The sequence below is a fragment of the Neolamprologus multifasciatus genome, chromosome 8 (assembly GCF_963576455.1).
Source record: "Neolamprologus multifasciatus chromosome 8, fNeoMul1.2, whole genome shotgun sequence".
Taxonomy (NCBI): domain Eukaryota; kingdom Metazoa; phylum Chordata; class Actinopteri; order Cichliformes; family Cichlidae; genus Neolamprologus; species Neolamprologus multifasciatus.
In genome coordinates, this window is record NC_140446.1 from 16,859,426 (window position 1) to 16,875,496 (window position 16,071).

At 38.1% G+C, this 16,071-nt stretch overlaps 1 protein-coding gene across 2 annotated transcripts; it reads right to left on the minus strand.

Annotated features, from left to right (window-relative positions):
* Nucleotides 1-8,904: 8,904 nt before the first annotated feature.
* On the minus strand, nucleotides 8,905-15,547 carry LOC146512811 (uncharacterized). 2 transcript variants are annotated; one of them, XM_085169607.1, is made up of 6 exons: nucleotides 14,622-15,544; nucleotides 11,893-12,011; nucleotides 11,623-11,694; nucleotides 11,454-11,508; nucleotides 11,325-11,361; nucleotides 8,905-11,229 (listed from the first exon to the last, which is right to left on the minus strand). In XM_085169607.1, exons 1-6 carry the CDS (start codon nucleotides 15,253-15,255, stop codon nucleotides 11,208-11,210), a joined length of 939 nt encoding a protein of 312 aa, XP_085025733.1. In that variant the 5' UTR covers nucleotides 15,256-15,544; the 3' UTR covers nucleotides 8,905-11,207. The 2 variants fall into 2 exon arrangements, with proteins under 2 accessions (XP_085025733.1, XP_085025734.1); XM_085169608.1 differs by lacking the exon at nucleotides 11,623-11,694 and having other exon boundaries at nucleotides 14,622-15,547.
* Between the last annotated feature and the right edge of the window lie 524 nt (nucleotides 15,548-16,071).

Below are 16,071 nucleotides of genomic sequence, written 5' to 3' on the forward strand. Positions count from 1 at the left end.
CTGTCGACCTGCGTCTGACCACCGGGATGGTCAGTGTGTGTTGCTAATGTTTGTTTTTGCTAAGAGTGCATGTAGAGGATTCAGCAGAAGCGGACAAGTGACATGAGAAAAACAAATAAGAGATGCAGTGTTTATGGAATAATTTAATATGGGGCTCATTAGCTAACCACCATTGAGCTCATAGTGATTGATGAGTTGAGTGACTTTGCTTAAGAGAAGTCACCAATTACATTAATGTTGACTGAGTACATGGGATGATCCATGTCTGAGGCAAATTATGGAAATAATTGTAGTTTACTGATTTGAGAAAACCTGCACATGATACTTGTCTTGCTGGTGCTGAATACTTTATTACTTTAAGTGTGAAGTTTGATTTCACATACAGATCTTGTTTTTCAGGCCATGATGGTGTGTATGCAGGCTCCTGGCGGAGCCAGTTTTTAAGCAAACTTAATATGCAAAACACACTAACATCTTTTATTGCAGGATTATAGGTCCAGGGTGGTGCTGCTCCAGAGGAGGAGACGCCCTGATGTTGCCTGGGACATGATCTAGCTAACCTTTTTCTTTAAGACAGGAATCTGGTTTTGATGAGTTGACTCATGGGAGTGTCCATGATGTCAAGAGGAGGGGTCCAGGATTAACATGAAACAATGAATTAACATTAAACTATGTTTTATATGATTTTTGCAGCGATTTGTGTGATTAACAGTTCATTCAACGGGTATTAAGCCTATGGAAGTGGTGCATCCATGTTGAGATGAGGCCTTGATGGCCTATAAGTGAAGTTCACTGAACTAAAGAATGTGGTTTGATGATTGTTGACATGCTCTCCAAATAGAAGTTTTTCTCCTAGCAAGGAAATACAGGTGCAGCAGTCATCTCCTGAGAAATCTTCAGAGGCCCAGTGAGAAACAAGAACCATTCCAGGCATAGCTGACAGCCCAGGCAGTGGTTGAGGTCAAAGGTCGAGCTGGTTGGGGCCCATCATGAGACCAGACTTTGGAGCCACAGCAAGGACCACAAAACTGCGTTGGAATGAGAGCTGTGCCAAGGGGGATTTCAGAGGCCAACAGAGGAGATTGTGGACAACAGACGGGCACCTGAAGGATGAGGGGAGCGTGCCAAGCTCCATCGACAGCGCAGGGGGAGTTCGAGGATGAAATCATGATTCTGTGAAGGCACAGGAACCAGAAGCTATGGTGGTGATGACAGCAGTTTCCTATGAACATCACCTAATGCTGTGTCACTGTACTGTGCATACGATGACACTCTGAAGACTGCTGGGATCATAACAGCAGTAAGATAACTGGACCCAGCACCCTTTCCACAGAGGGGTTTTTCTGCAGAGGATGGACAGTAGAAGAGCCATAAGTATTCCCATCGCAGGACAAAGACAGAATCGACAAATACAGACTATTATGTCTGTTCCCATATGCCCCCCCCCCCCACACACACACACACGTACACCTCCACATTTCAATGTATGGAACAAACGCTCACTGAAGTGTATAAATAAAAGACCAGGGCAGTCCTCAGGGCTTAGTCTCTGAGCCTCACTCTTGGTGTGTGAGCTCAGGAGGCTGCCCTTGCTAGCAAGAAAATCTGTGTGTTTCTCTTCTCTGATTCTCTACTGAAGAAGTGTTTTAGAATATATCTCTTAACACAGTACTACACAACAGAAGAAAACCTAATAAACACTGGACATAATAAGACTGGTGACATATACAGGGTGGGCCATTTATATGGATACACCGTAATAAAATGGGAATGGTTGGTGATAGTAAAGTACTGTTTGTGGCACATTAGTATATGTGAGGGGGCAAACTCCACAAGATGGGTGGTGACCATGGTGGCCATTTAGAAGTCAGCCATCTTGAATACAACGTTTGTTTTTCCAATAGGAAGAGGGGCATGTGACACATGTCACAAGAAAAACAATGGTGTGCTTGGTTTCAACGTAACTTTATTCTTTCATGAGTTATTTACAAGTTTCTGACCACTTATAAAATGTGTACAATGTGCTGCCCATTGTGTTGGATTGTCAATGCAACCCTCTTCTCCCACTCTTCACACACTGATGGCAACACCGCAGGAGAAATGCCAGCACAGGCATCCAGTATCCGTAGTTTCAGGTGCTGCACATCTCGTATCTTCACACCATAGACAATTGCCTTCAGATGACCCCAAAGATAAAAGTCTAAGGGGGTCAGATCGGGAGACCTTGGGGGGCCTTTCAACTGGCCCACAACGACCAATCCGCTTTCCAGGAAACTGTTCATCTAGGAATGCTCGGACCTGGCACCCATAATGTGGTGGTGCACCATCTTGCTGGAAATACTCAGGGAATGTGCCAGCTTCAGGTTTCCATTGATGAAGAATGGACCCACTATCGTTGTACCCCATATACCACACCAAACCATCACTTTTGTTGTTTCAACAGTCTTGGAGGGATCCATCCAATGTGGGTTAGTGTCAGACCAATAGCGGTGGTTTTGTTTGTTAACTTCACCATTCACATAAAAGTTTGCCTCATCACTGAACAAAATCTTCTGCGTGAACTGAGGGTCCTGTTCCAATTTTTGTTTTGCCCATTCTGCAAATTCTGTGCGCCGATCTGGGTCATCCTCGTTGAGATGCTGCAGTAGCTGGAGTTTGTAAGGGTGCCATTTGTGAGCAGCTAATATCCGCCAAAGGGATGTTCGACTAATGCCACTTTCCAGTGACATGCGGCGAGTGCTACGCTGTGGGCTCTTGCTGAATGAAGCTAGGACAGCTACTGATGTTTCTTCATTAGTGACAGTTTTCTTGTGTCGACATTTTGGCAAATCCAACACTGAACCAGTTTTACGAAACTTAGCAAGCAGTTTGCTAACTGTAGCATGGGAGATGGGTGGTCTCGTCGGGTGTCTTGCATTGAAATCTGCTGCAATGACCCGGTTACTGCGTTCACCAGATAGCAACACAATTTTGATCTGCTCCTCACGTGCTAACCTCTTTGACATGTCAATGGCTGTGAACAAAGAGAAACTTGTAAATAACTCATGAAAGAATAACATTACCAATAAGTTTGATGTGTCACATGGCCCTCTTCCTATTGGAAAAACAAAAGTTGTATCCAAGATGGCCGACTTCTAAATGGCCACCATGGTCACCACCCATCTTGTGGAGTTTGCCCCCACACATATACTAATGTGCCACAAACAGGACTTTAATATCACCAACCATTCCCATTTTATTACGGTGTATCCATATAAATGGCCCACCCTGTATAGTTCATAATGGAAGTGCTAGATAAGAATTCTATTCTCTAATTTGTTTTTCAGTCCTGGTGGAGTTATGCATTTGCCACATTTTGCATTTGCTCTGGACAGATAAGACATATCAGAGCAGGTCCTAGCACGTATTTCTTCTATGGTGCAAAAGAGAAACTTAGATAGATAGCACTTTACTGTTTTATTTCCCTGAACTGACCGATGGCTAGAGCAAGTAGAGCTCAATCAGCATTCCTCCCTCACCACTGAAATACCAAAGTTAAGGTGAGAGTCTTATGCCTAACTTGATGCTTTGGTGAAGCAGAGTGCTTTACTTCTTCCAATTGGTCTTGTTGGTTGTCAGATTAAGGCGATGTTCAGTCGCGTCCTTCACCTGTCCAAGAATTGAGATTTGGGATAGTACAAAATTCCCGAACAGTATTTCAAAATATAATATTTGCGCATGCAGAGCAAATTCTGGTATGCTAAAGTGATCTGCTCTGACACACTGACGCTCTAAGGAAGGATACAAACAAACAACAATTTCTCTGAGAAGATTAATCTGTCTTGTCCTTCTCCTTTTTTCCTTTTTCTCTTGAGCATTCTTCTTCTGTCCCTTCCACACATTGAATGCTTTCAGGGGATTTTTCATTTCAGCAAAATCTTCTCTTTTTAAAATTATTTTCTTTACTTTTATCTCTTTTATTATCTAGCTTTTTCTTCTGGCTCCATTTGAAGTCTCAGACTGAAATTTCCTCCTTGTGGGAACCCAAAATGTGTCACTTAAACAAGTTGTAATTTGACCAACCAATCACGCCTCTTAAAAGAATGTGTCATATGTTATTATTTCAGCTCAGAGTTCTGAGAGCTCTGGGAACTTTCCACAGCGACTTTCTTTCCTTTTTCAAATAAAAAAAATGTGTATCTGTGAAAACTAACCAATTTAAATGAACTCCACTAATTCTACCCAGAACAGTGGTCAAATATCCAGCCAGAATTATGCCAGAAGCTTTTTGGTGCCAACAAAAAGTCTCATTTTACCTAATATTAGTGGGGTTGTTATGTATATATATCACCCTGTATGTATACTTTCAACCTTGTCTGAAAAGAGAAAAATGAATTAAAACTTGTGCATCCAATTCTTGTTTTTTAAAGTCATTAAAGATGTATGCTGTACAATCATTCCACCCTGGAAAAAGAACAGCTCAAAGGAATCAATAAAAGCCCCAAATGACCATGACACTCATGCCCATGATGAGTGCAAGTAAACGTTTTACTACAACAGTACATGCCACTACTGCATGACATTAAATGTTGTCTTCGCTCTCCCATAGTTTCAATTCAATTCAATTCAATTTCTTTATTGTCCCACAAGGGGAAATTAGTTTAGCAGCAGGATAAAAATAAACAGAACAATACTATAAAATAATAATAACAATAATAATGATAGAAAGTTTGTGTTCTTGTCTTTGACTTTCTAGTCTCTCTTTCCATTCAGCCCAAGCAGTCGTGGTATATTGCTGCCCCTCCCTGTGTCTGGCTCTACTGGTGTATTTTTCCATTTAAAGGTGAGTTTTTTAACCTTCCCAGGGAAGGAACGAGTACTTTGATTTATCGCCTTATAAGAAGTGATTACATAAGCACACATTGTGCACATGCACAGTGTGTGACTCTGTTTGTTTTCATTTTGGCACAGGCAGCTTTTCTATTTTTTGGTTATTTTTTGTTTTTGTTTTGTTTCATCAACCAGTCAAACCTCTTGGAAGAATGTATTGTATCATAGGTTACGACTTTCACCTTTCCCCTCTGTCAGTGCGCCCCAGGGCAGCTGTGGCTACAATGTAAAGAAAAATAAAAATAAAGCAACTGAATATTCATGAAATTGCATGCCTTAAAGTTTTACGATTTTGTTTAACTCAGCACTACACTGATATTGTACAAAGGACAAAATGATCTCCTTCCAAACTGTATCCAGACGTTGTTTGAAATTAAAGGTGAAAAATATATCATATGTATATATGTGATTATTGCTCAAATTAAAAATCAGTGGGGTAAACTTCTATAGTGATTGTGATGAGGAATTAAGATTGGATTGTTCATCATGTCAATTTTTAAAAATGTTTCAAAATCAGGTGGTAAAGAAATCTAAAAACAAGATGCAATATGAATTCCATTGTATATGAAACTTTTGTTTTTCTCCCAGTTCAATATCAGTTGTTCAGTGAAATATTTGTTTGGTGAAATCTAGTTAACCATTTAAATTATGTTGTAAGTATGTAGGTATATGAGGCTTCAGTTGGTAATTCATTTGTGTTCTTCCCATTTAATTTAATCCCTGACTGTCAGTATTAAGTTATTTATTTATACAACCTCACATTTTGTTGTTTTCAAGAAGAAATGACTGAAGTTTACACACACACACACACACACACACACACACACCTCAAGTCCAGAGGAGTCAGCTGAATGGGAAGAACAAGATCTGGTCAGTTATCACCTACGCCCTGCCGGTGATCATATATCCCCTGCTGGGATAATAACCTAGCCAAAGGAGAATATAGAAACCACTGAAATCAAGACAAGGAAGCTCCTTATGGAGAGTTACACAGTAAATCAAGCACCCTGAGCGCCATCTAAGATGGGACAATGAACATCGCCCTTATGAAGTCAGTCACTGTACAAAAAAGGTTATGCTCAATGTTAAAAGTAATGCAATTGAATAGAGGTTTGACATATTATCTATTATCTATGTCTAGGTAACATGCTCCACCTAGACTGGTTCCTGATCAACTGTAATTTTTGCTGACAGTAAAATCAAACTGACAAAAGATACCACTCCCACATTACTCTCTTTTGGCTGACATACTAATCCTGCTGTCATTAAATGTATCTACAGAGGTAATTTTAGTCATGCAAGTAGATGCTTCCTATTAACAGAATGAGCATTAGTCATAATCAGGTACCTCTATTAGAGCACCTTTCATCAAAGCACTTCTTACTCTGTTGACTTATCTTGAAAAAGTAACTTAAGGTCAGTCAGATTTACAGTATGCTTAGCATGCTCCAGGAAGTACTGTGCCTTCTACCATAGCTGGTGAACAATGTACTGCTGTAATGACCTAATGCAAGAAAACAACAAAGCAGCTTAATTGGAGTAAGTTAGGTGTACCTCAATGTCATAGCTTAATTGTTTAACTTACATTTGATACACTGTGCATGTGTTTTTATCCAGAGTGACATAAAACCGTGCATTGTAATGATTAAAAAAATAGATAAATGTATCAGAGTCACATAAACCTTGCAATATGGATCCATCCTGCCTTGTTTTAATTGTTCAGGCTGATGTTGGTGGTGTAATATTGCAAGGAGACTACAGGATGATGGTATCATGAAAAACTAAGGCCTGTAGCTTTATACAAGAATCACACATTACAATTTCAGACAAGTGTTTTTTTAATTTAAACTGGCGACAAGAAAACATTTTCCACTGCTAAAGCACAAGAGCATTTAATTAAAAAAAAAAAAATTTTCTTTGCTTTTTGTATAGCAAACACACAAGATGACCACCTATACTCAAAACTTACTCATGTTTTTAATTAGTGATAGACTTTTTTATTTTTCTTATAAGATATGTTTTGCTGAAGCAAAGCAAACAGCTATTTTATAGCAAGCGCAGAATTATTTTTGTTTGGCAACCTAGTTTCAAGGTTTAATATCATGTCAGCTTGACATTAATCCCCTCAAAGTTTAATAAGTAGCATTTCTGGTCAACCATTATAATGATATACATATAGTACATATAAAGTACATATTCAAATGTCATCAATGAAAAACCACTTTTCAAGTTAATATATAAAGAAATTAATAGGTGCAGTACAATATATATTCTTCACAGCAGTTCATCACAGGTCCAAATTATATAAAATAGACACAGAGGCATGCCAACAGCAGAAGACATAAGAGAGGTCGAGAAGCACTGGATGCAGATTCACTGGTCCCGTGGCCACTGGCAGGGGCTGTGTGGGCCAATACACATTGAAATATCCTGTTTGCTTGGGGAACATCTTGATCTAGTGGATAAGAATGAAAGAAATCCTTTAGGACACATTTAATATTCACTTGAAAAAAGTCATATCATTATTTGATGTATATGTTCCTGCACTGGAATGTACGCCCTGGTTTATTGTTGCAGAAATGTAGCCTGTTATGTAATCTGCTAGCTGTTGAAGCCTGTCATGGATGTCTCATAAGAGTTGATGAAGAGGTGAAATCACGTGATACATGTACAGATTACCAAAGATTGTGTTGAACTGTTGAAGACAGTCACATGTTTTTCCTCTTCCTGCCTTCCTAGGGCCAGTGAAAATTCTGTGTTTTTTTTTTTATTCAGCTGCTTCAAGCGTGGACTGTGAATCATCCAGTATTTTAGTACATAACAGTCCATCTCGGAACTGAAACCAAATTAAGTGATTAAGTGCCTTAAGACAAAATAAAGTGAAGAATGTGCATCACAAAAATCTCAAATGATCACTTGGATAAGATTTGTGATCCTCATTTCTTACAAAACTCCATGAAGAAGGTTTCAAAATCAGACAAGCTGATTATATTACTGTACTCATTGTTAAAATTTTGACAAACCGTTCTATCTTTACTCTCGCAGTCTCAAGTCTCCAAGGTTTGAAAAGTGATGTGTTGGTTTCAGGTGTCACATTAAACTTTTTTCCGTCCAATAAGTCCATCAGTGAGAAAAGGGTAACAAACTGCTGCAGTACGCTTCAAAATGTATATATATACTATGCTAATCAATGGGAGGATGCCAACTGTGTATAAACAATGAACATATATAGGAGAGACACACAACATGGTTGCTGGACCTTTTTCAGAAACATGGTATTCAAAATAGAGGCATCAATAAGAGCACACCAGAGAACTGGTAAAATCAGTATGTATAGCTACATTCATTCTACTCTTTGATATATCACTCAGGCACCTATAGAGCACAGGCTCAATGCAAAGGGGAAATAATTGAGCCTGATTTAACCTTAACACTTACAGTGCTTAATAGATAGATTAATTAGACCACCGTCCAATGCACAGCTGCCTTAAATTAACAATACTGGTAATTATAAACAGAATCTTTAATGTTTCTGTAATGGTTAATCCACCAGTATCCACAAACGTTTGAATAAAAATGACATTTCTAAAGACAAAATATGATCATTAATTTTTAAATATACTGTTTTACAAAAGAATGGAGAAAAACGTAAAGGACATAATTATTATTTTTGTTAAATATGCCAAATTTAAGTTATTTATTCACTCCTGAAGAGAAAAATCAGCTTAAGTGGCTCAATGTGATGTTTGATTAATTTCTGATTTCTCCATGAAGTTTAGTGTGCCAGCTGCAACTTCAAACCTATTTAGTTCAAATAACAACTGAAACTACTCAAATGAAACAAGCAAGAAAACAATATGAAATCATATATTTGCTCCCAGAGGATGGAAGAAGTGAAGAAATGGTGTCCAACAATTTCTTTATAATAAGCAAAATCATCAGACATATTACACAGTTCAGATGCTCAGTTTATGAAATGTTTCACAGAAAATAGAAGAACTTTTTGTCGAGTATCACATATTTTTATTTATTTATTTATTTTTTATAGTCCAGAAAAATCACTCTTAGTATCTATTACTCCTCTGAATAATCTAGACAAAATAAAAGTGAACATATAAGCAGGGTCTTATGCAAAACACTCTGTGTTGGTGCAGTGACGGGCCCCTTATTGCCACAACTTATTTAAACTCTGTTTTTTGTTTAAAGTTAATAATTTGTATTATCATTTATGCAATCTTATGGATTTTCTTTTATTACCGAACAGACAACCCAGCCCCCATATCCAGTGTTTAGGTCAAACAAAGCTGATGGTTTGAGCTTCATATTCAGATGACATTTTTGAAAATGATATCACCAACTCTCCTGCATTTCCTGTGACACTATTTATTTAAATCAGTGCATTGTATAGTTGTAGGGCCCTCAGAAACAAACTAAAGTCACTGACAGTGAGAATGAACCTTTCTATTCGTGTGACACATCCTTCAAAAATAATGATACGCATACCTACAGACAAGTACCTATTTGCAGTCAATACTACAGTGATCGTGTCCACTAACTATTATCAAATAAAATAAAACAATTATACACAAAACATTCACAAATCACAGTTAATAATTATTACATGATTAGTAATTACACTAGTCAGTCAACAGCAGAGACAAATTTATAAAATCCAATAATCAATGTCCATCATTCATATGTCAACTTATTACAAAATATTGTTAGGTAAAGGTACAGAGATTTGCAGTTTTTTGTATCACACGGGCAGCATGTCTGTTACCCGGTAATCTTTAATGTCACTCAGTCTTGTGTTTGTACACACATCACTTTGGTAAGTGAACCTACTCAACAGGTTTTCTGTCCTTCATGTCCTCACACATTCATCACTATGCTTCATTAGGCCCAGTTCTCTTCGTGTTTATGCAGAACAGAAATACAGCAAACACACAACACCTCCTTTTTCCAAAACATTAAAGACCATGGCGTGTTACGGACTGAACATATATAGGCAAATGAAAGTGATTGTTTATCATGACAAATAATGACTGTGTGGATCAGTGAGAGACTTGATCTTGACATGAAAACATTTGTGACTTTGACAATTTGTTGCTGTTTGTTGTTGGGTTTTTTTTTCTTCTTTTATTTGCCAAGTCTCTGACAAATGAACAAAATTTGTTTTCTAACTAGCGGGGAATCTCAAAAAGATCACACTATATCTTACCAATTTAGATAAAAATGTATTGTTTTATTTCAAAAATATTATCACATGGAATTTTCCGATGTTTACTTCTGAGTACACTATATTAATTTTTCCTATTTACTTTGGTTCATTTGTCACAATGAGTACTGCTTTAAAGCAGCCATGCCTTACCTCTTGGTCTGTGGCAGTCTGTTGACAAAATAAGCACGGCGGTTTTGGTTTGAGCTTAAAGACAACAAACTGCTAACAAAAGAGACAAAAGGGTCCCTGTTTGATTGACAGGTTTGAATGTTTACTTGTTAGAAAAGATTTTTAAAATGTTGGTATCAAGTTTCGGCTTTGATTTGGACCATTTTTCCCTTTTGGTAATTTGATTTTTTTTATACAAGTTTCTGTGTGTTATGGAAGACTAAGTGCCTGAATTACCCCTTGAGGAATATAAGTCATGACATCTGACATTTGCACATGTGCCTTACTGGCTTTCGGTTCTTATTGTTTACCAAATCTTTAACCCACAACTTCCCTTTCTGAACCCAATTCTTTATTGTGAACCAATCAGAGTGTAGCAATTGAATCACAGGAGCTAAAGGATGCTCATGATGCACAAATCAGCTACGCTGAACAAATTTTTATCAAAAGCACAACAATATTTACTGGATAATGAAAAAACAGGTAATACAATGTTTTAGCATTAAATTATACTCTAACAGGATGCAAGACAAAAGAACTCAAAAAGGACACAACCTGAGAAATTGCAAATTTTCATAATGTTCATGTTCCTTTTGGCCTCTACTGCAGTCATACTATAGACTATAAACACTTCTGCTTTTGCCATTTATATGTATTTTATATATATTTTCTTGTCTGCATGATTCATGTCATGTCAAGTGTGTCAACCTTTATATATCTTTTTATAACAATAAAAAGACAAAAGAAGAGAAAAAGGCAGAAAGAAGAAATCATATTTGCAAAACCTGTGCACACTGATTTTTTCCTGTTCTTCTTACAAGAAAGCTTTAAGTATGATTTAAAACATAAATATTTCTTTGCTTTTGTTTCATGAAAAGCTCATGTTTGATGTGGTGAAGTCAGGGGAGTAGTTTCCCACATAAGCAAATTAACATAATTCCCAGGGAGCTCAGAGCAGAGAGGCAACAGTCCTGCAAAAACAAAAGCACAACTATGTGTAAAGGCAACAGTGCAACAATAATGCATCTAAAAATATCTCTGTGTTTTTAAATGTGAATAGTCTTACTGAAAGAGGGATCCAGTTAGCTCATCAACAAGACCACCTGAAAAGAAATACAACATTTATGTCAAACCAAAGTTAATTAAATCTGTGAACACACATCAGTACACCCACAGAAACACAACTAGCATTTACCCGGTGTGCAAACTGTGTCACAAAGAATGGGACAAATGTAGCAGGTTGAGCAACCCTGGAAAACAAAACAAACAAAAAAAGAAAAGGATTAACACAAAGAGGCACTAAGTGAAACAAAGTGCTGTGTATTATTACAGCAGTTATAATCCTTTTATGTCAAGATGCTTACTTGGCAGTGCTCGCAGTGATCAGACTCGTCTCCTTCCTCACACGGGCACTTGGCACAGTCATTAGAGCAATGCTACAAGATGGGAAGGAACCACAAGGTATAGTGATTAACCGTGCATATGGTATATAGTCAGGACAAATTAACAACGCAGGACTTATAATCATTTGTAGCAGGTTACTGAAATTATGTAAAACCCAACTCTAATGTGTGAGTACTGGGCAGATATGCAAATAAAATCTGTTATTTCCATGATATGTTTTTTTTTTTAACCTCACAAATGGAGCAAACACTACACAAAGATCCAGAGTGGAACTGTGGAGTGTCAGCAGCTCCCTCCTCTTCATCTGAGTCACTTTGGTTGTCCTTTGTGTCTTTACCTTCAGACTCATCTGTAAATGGTTCAGGAAATCATCTTTATCGGAAATGTATTTTATTCAGTTCAATTCAGTTTTATTTATAAATGGTCAAATCACAACAACACTTTCCCCAAGACGCTTTATATTGTAAGCTAAAGACGAGGGAAAGCCCCAATACTCAAATGACCCCCTATGAGCAAGTGCTTTGGTTACAGTGGAAAGGAAAATTTGCCTTTTGACAGGAAGAAAGCAGAACTAGGCTCATTCAGCAAACTGCCACAACTGGTTGGGGGTGAGGGCAGGAAGACAGGCCAAGACACGCTGAGGAAGAGAGTCAAGTGTATCTTGTAGAACATTAAATTGTCTATGTAAAGGGAAAAAAAGATGATCATAACTCCACATGTCTTTCTTCATTATTTAACCTCCTCTTTAACATCAAATCACAAAATTAATTTAATGATCTGGATAGCAAAAGATCTTTTAGATGCAAACATTAGATATTAGAGTCAGGATTTGTCAAATGTTGCAGTAAAATGCAGCTTAAAAATGTATCAGAATGTATCTTATGTCAGACTGCTCTGTTACTATATAGCACTGAGACATACATGTGGGGTAGAAAATGCATAGGTAAGTATTTATTATTGTAAATGACCCACGGCAATGCTTTTTAGTATCTCTTTCTTTATTACGGTTGCTGTTGCAAACACACGAACGGCTGCAGCTCTACAGCTGCCAGCCGCACAATCATCACCACCAACAACAACAACTACAGACAGGCATCACAGCTTCTTATTTCTGCGAGGCGTTTTGCGTCCATCTCCCCTGCAGCGGCACCGCAGACCACGCCCCGCCAGAATTACAAAAGCAAGTAATGCCACGTAATCATATTTGTCCATTTCATTAGGTACACCTGTTTAATTGCTGTTTAATACAAGGATTGACACCCGGAAAGTATACACAGCGCTTCACTTCTTACACATTTTGTCATTTTACAGCCTTATTTGAAAATGTATTCAATTCATTTTTAACCTCAAAATTCTACTAATAACCTATAATGAAAAAGTGAAAGTATATTGCATGAAATTCTTGCAAATTTAGTCAAAATAAAATACAATAATATAAAATTTAAAGAAGTATTCACAGCCTTTGGTCAATATTTTCTTGAAGCACCTTTGGCAGCAATTACATCTCATAGTTCCTGCCGCTGAAAAACATCCCCACAGCATGATGCTGCCACCATCATGCTTCGCTGTGGTGATGCTATTTGCCAGCTGATGAGCAAGGTCTGGCTTTTACTGAGGAGTGGCTTCTGTCAGGCCACTCTACCATATAGGCCAGACTGGTGGAGCTCTGTCAGAGTTACTATTCGGTTCTTGGTCACTTCCCTGAAAGAGCTCAATTTTCAGTGTCATGTCAAAGACTGTGAATGAATATAATCCGTTTTGGAATAAGTCTGTAACATGACAAAATAATAATAATAATAATAATAATAATAATAATAATAATAATAATAATGGATTGGATTTATATGGTGCTTTTCAAGGCACCCAAAGCACTTTACAATTCCACTATTCATTCACTCTCACATTCACACACTGGTGGAGGCAGCTACAGTTGTAGCCACAGCTGCCCTGGGGCAGACTGACATGTGGAACACGTAAAATGCTGTGAATACTTTCCGGGCGCACTGTATCAAAACCTCAGTATTCACATGGGTTTCCTAATTGCTGTGCTGGTGCTGGAGTAAACCTTATTTAATTGAATTGATTTCAATACATCTTGCAGTAATTTGCAACCTCATTCAACAACACTCATATCTGCAAGTTACTTTAGTTGCTTTTTTTGCCATTTTTGCAGTTAACTGCAGACATTACAAGCAACTTTAGGCCATATTTTTTTCTTTTTTAACTACTGAGTCTGTACTGACATCAACCCCCCTGTGACAAGTCTGCTCACTGGCAGCCCAGGTTATGTGTTAGTCAGTCCGTCTCTGTACTAACAAGCAATCCAAGAAATGCTTTTCTAGCAAGGTCTGATTACTGCCATTTATTTAGAAGTTACATGACTAACTGTGTAATTCTGTTTGGTGCAATATTTTTTTGTATGTATGACACAGACAGTCTCTTTTTTGTATTATACTTCTGTCATAACATCATGTGACATGTTTGTTTTTATACAAAATAGTCTAAGTAGCTTTAGTGTAAACAAAGCTAAAATTCCTACAGGTCCCATTTTTCCATAGTATCATTTCTTGTCATTCTTTTTCTAGCCTGAAGCAATGACTGTGCTTTTAAAATGTGCCCTAAACTGTATAGCACCCTCTTTTAGACAAATCTCCAAGTATTTAATGTTTGGTGTTTGAAGTCTCAAAATCTACATTGGCACAACAAATGGAATAGATGGTTTAGATACTGTTGGGTTCCTACCGCACAGATAATCCAGTCTATTTTAGGACTGATATGTATGACGGTGTTCCTAAAGTAACCCCAGTAAGCTGAACAATGACAGAGAGCTACTGTAGAGTACAGATTTCTAAGAACACTCATTATTTATTGTAACTAATATTTAAATACTGCATCATTCAGTATCTAAACTATCAATATGTTTCAAAATGTGTGTGGGTTTAAAAAAAAGTGTTTTCACCATCTTCATCTTCAGAGTCATCCTCATGTGTATCCTCTTCAGCACTGTCAGCCTCCTCTTCCTTATCTCCTTGAGTTGCTTTATCGTCATCCTCTTCTCTTGGTTCCTCCTCGTCATCTTCCTCATTATCAGCTGGGACTTCCTCATGAACCTCATCCTCGCGATCTGCATCTTCATCTACCTTCTCCTCACCATTCTCATCTGTATCTTCATCCACCTCCTCCTCTTCATCTTCATCTGCTGCATATTCTTCTTCAGATTCTTCCTCTTCTGCATCATCCTCATCTTCCTCATCAGAAGCCTCACCTTCTTCCTCTTTCTTATCAGTCTTGTCATCTTCCTCCTCAGCTTCCTCCTCTGCTGTCTCCTTCTCATCCTCCTGTTCTTTTTTATCTTTTTCTTCCTCCACTTGTTCATCAGTCTCTATCTCATCATCATCTGAGTCTTCATCATCTTTCTCAAAACCCTCAGCTGTTTCAGCTTCTTCAGCCATAACCTCCTCAGCATTTCTAACGTGGAGGCTTTCCTCCATTTCATTCAAGTCTTGGGCACTTACTACAGCAGAGAGCGGCACCTGGGTTGAGCACAGCAGCACAAGCAGGAGCCTTACCACCCAAAGTTTCACAGGTTCCATCTCGGAAGAAATGCAGCTTTGGAACTTGAGGACTGTCTTAGTCTATTCACTTTATTCTTCCACCAAAAACCAAAACAGCCGATGGCTGCTAAAGCCGCAACTGATTTAGGCAGAGTGTTCAGGTCTTTTTCTCAGGCTCCCGAGAGACGGGGTGAAAATAACTGTGCTCACAGAGAGCAGTGTGCCAGCCTTGTGCTGAGAACACAAGAGGACACAGTGAAAACGCGACTGTGTGTGCGGTGTAGTTATGTCGCTGTATGTAAGTGAGTGACAGAGGCACATGTCGAAGAAGGATGCTCCTGATGCCCTTAACACAGAGCATTAGAGAGGTGGGTGTATGCCTTTGGTGGGTGGGGGAGGGGGCTACTCAACTGCAAGAGGGTGGGGAAAAATAAGTCACTTAAAAAAATGGAAAGCTTAATTGCAAAAATTAAATAATTTGAAGATGAAGTTTTGGTTCTATACACAGCTTTTGTTGTCATAGTTCCCAACCTATTCAGGAAAGAAGTAGAACTTCATAGATATACTGTGTGTGGGTTTCATTAGATTAATGGTTGGTAGATTTTTGGAGAACTCTTCTCACTGTCTCCTATATAATTGAATGCAAATAATAACCTTTCCAACACACTCTACACAGCAAAATTAATTTCTTCTTGCCAGTCCTGAAGCAAGTGAAAACATGTCAACATGATTTATGGCACTCGTGAACATACAAGGAAATGGAAAGCATGGCACTGTGAACATGTGGTGCTTTCCAAATTAGTCATTTGAACAACTGAATGTTTGTACTCATTTTTTTTTTTTTTTACTTTGGAG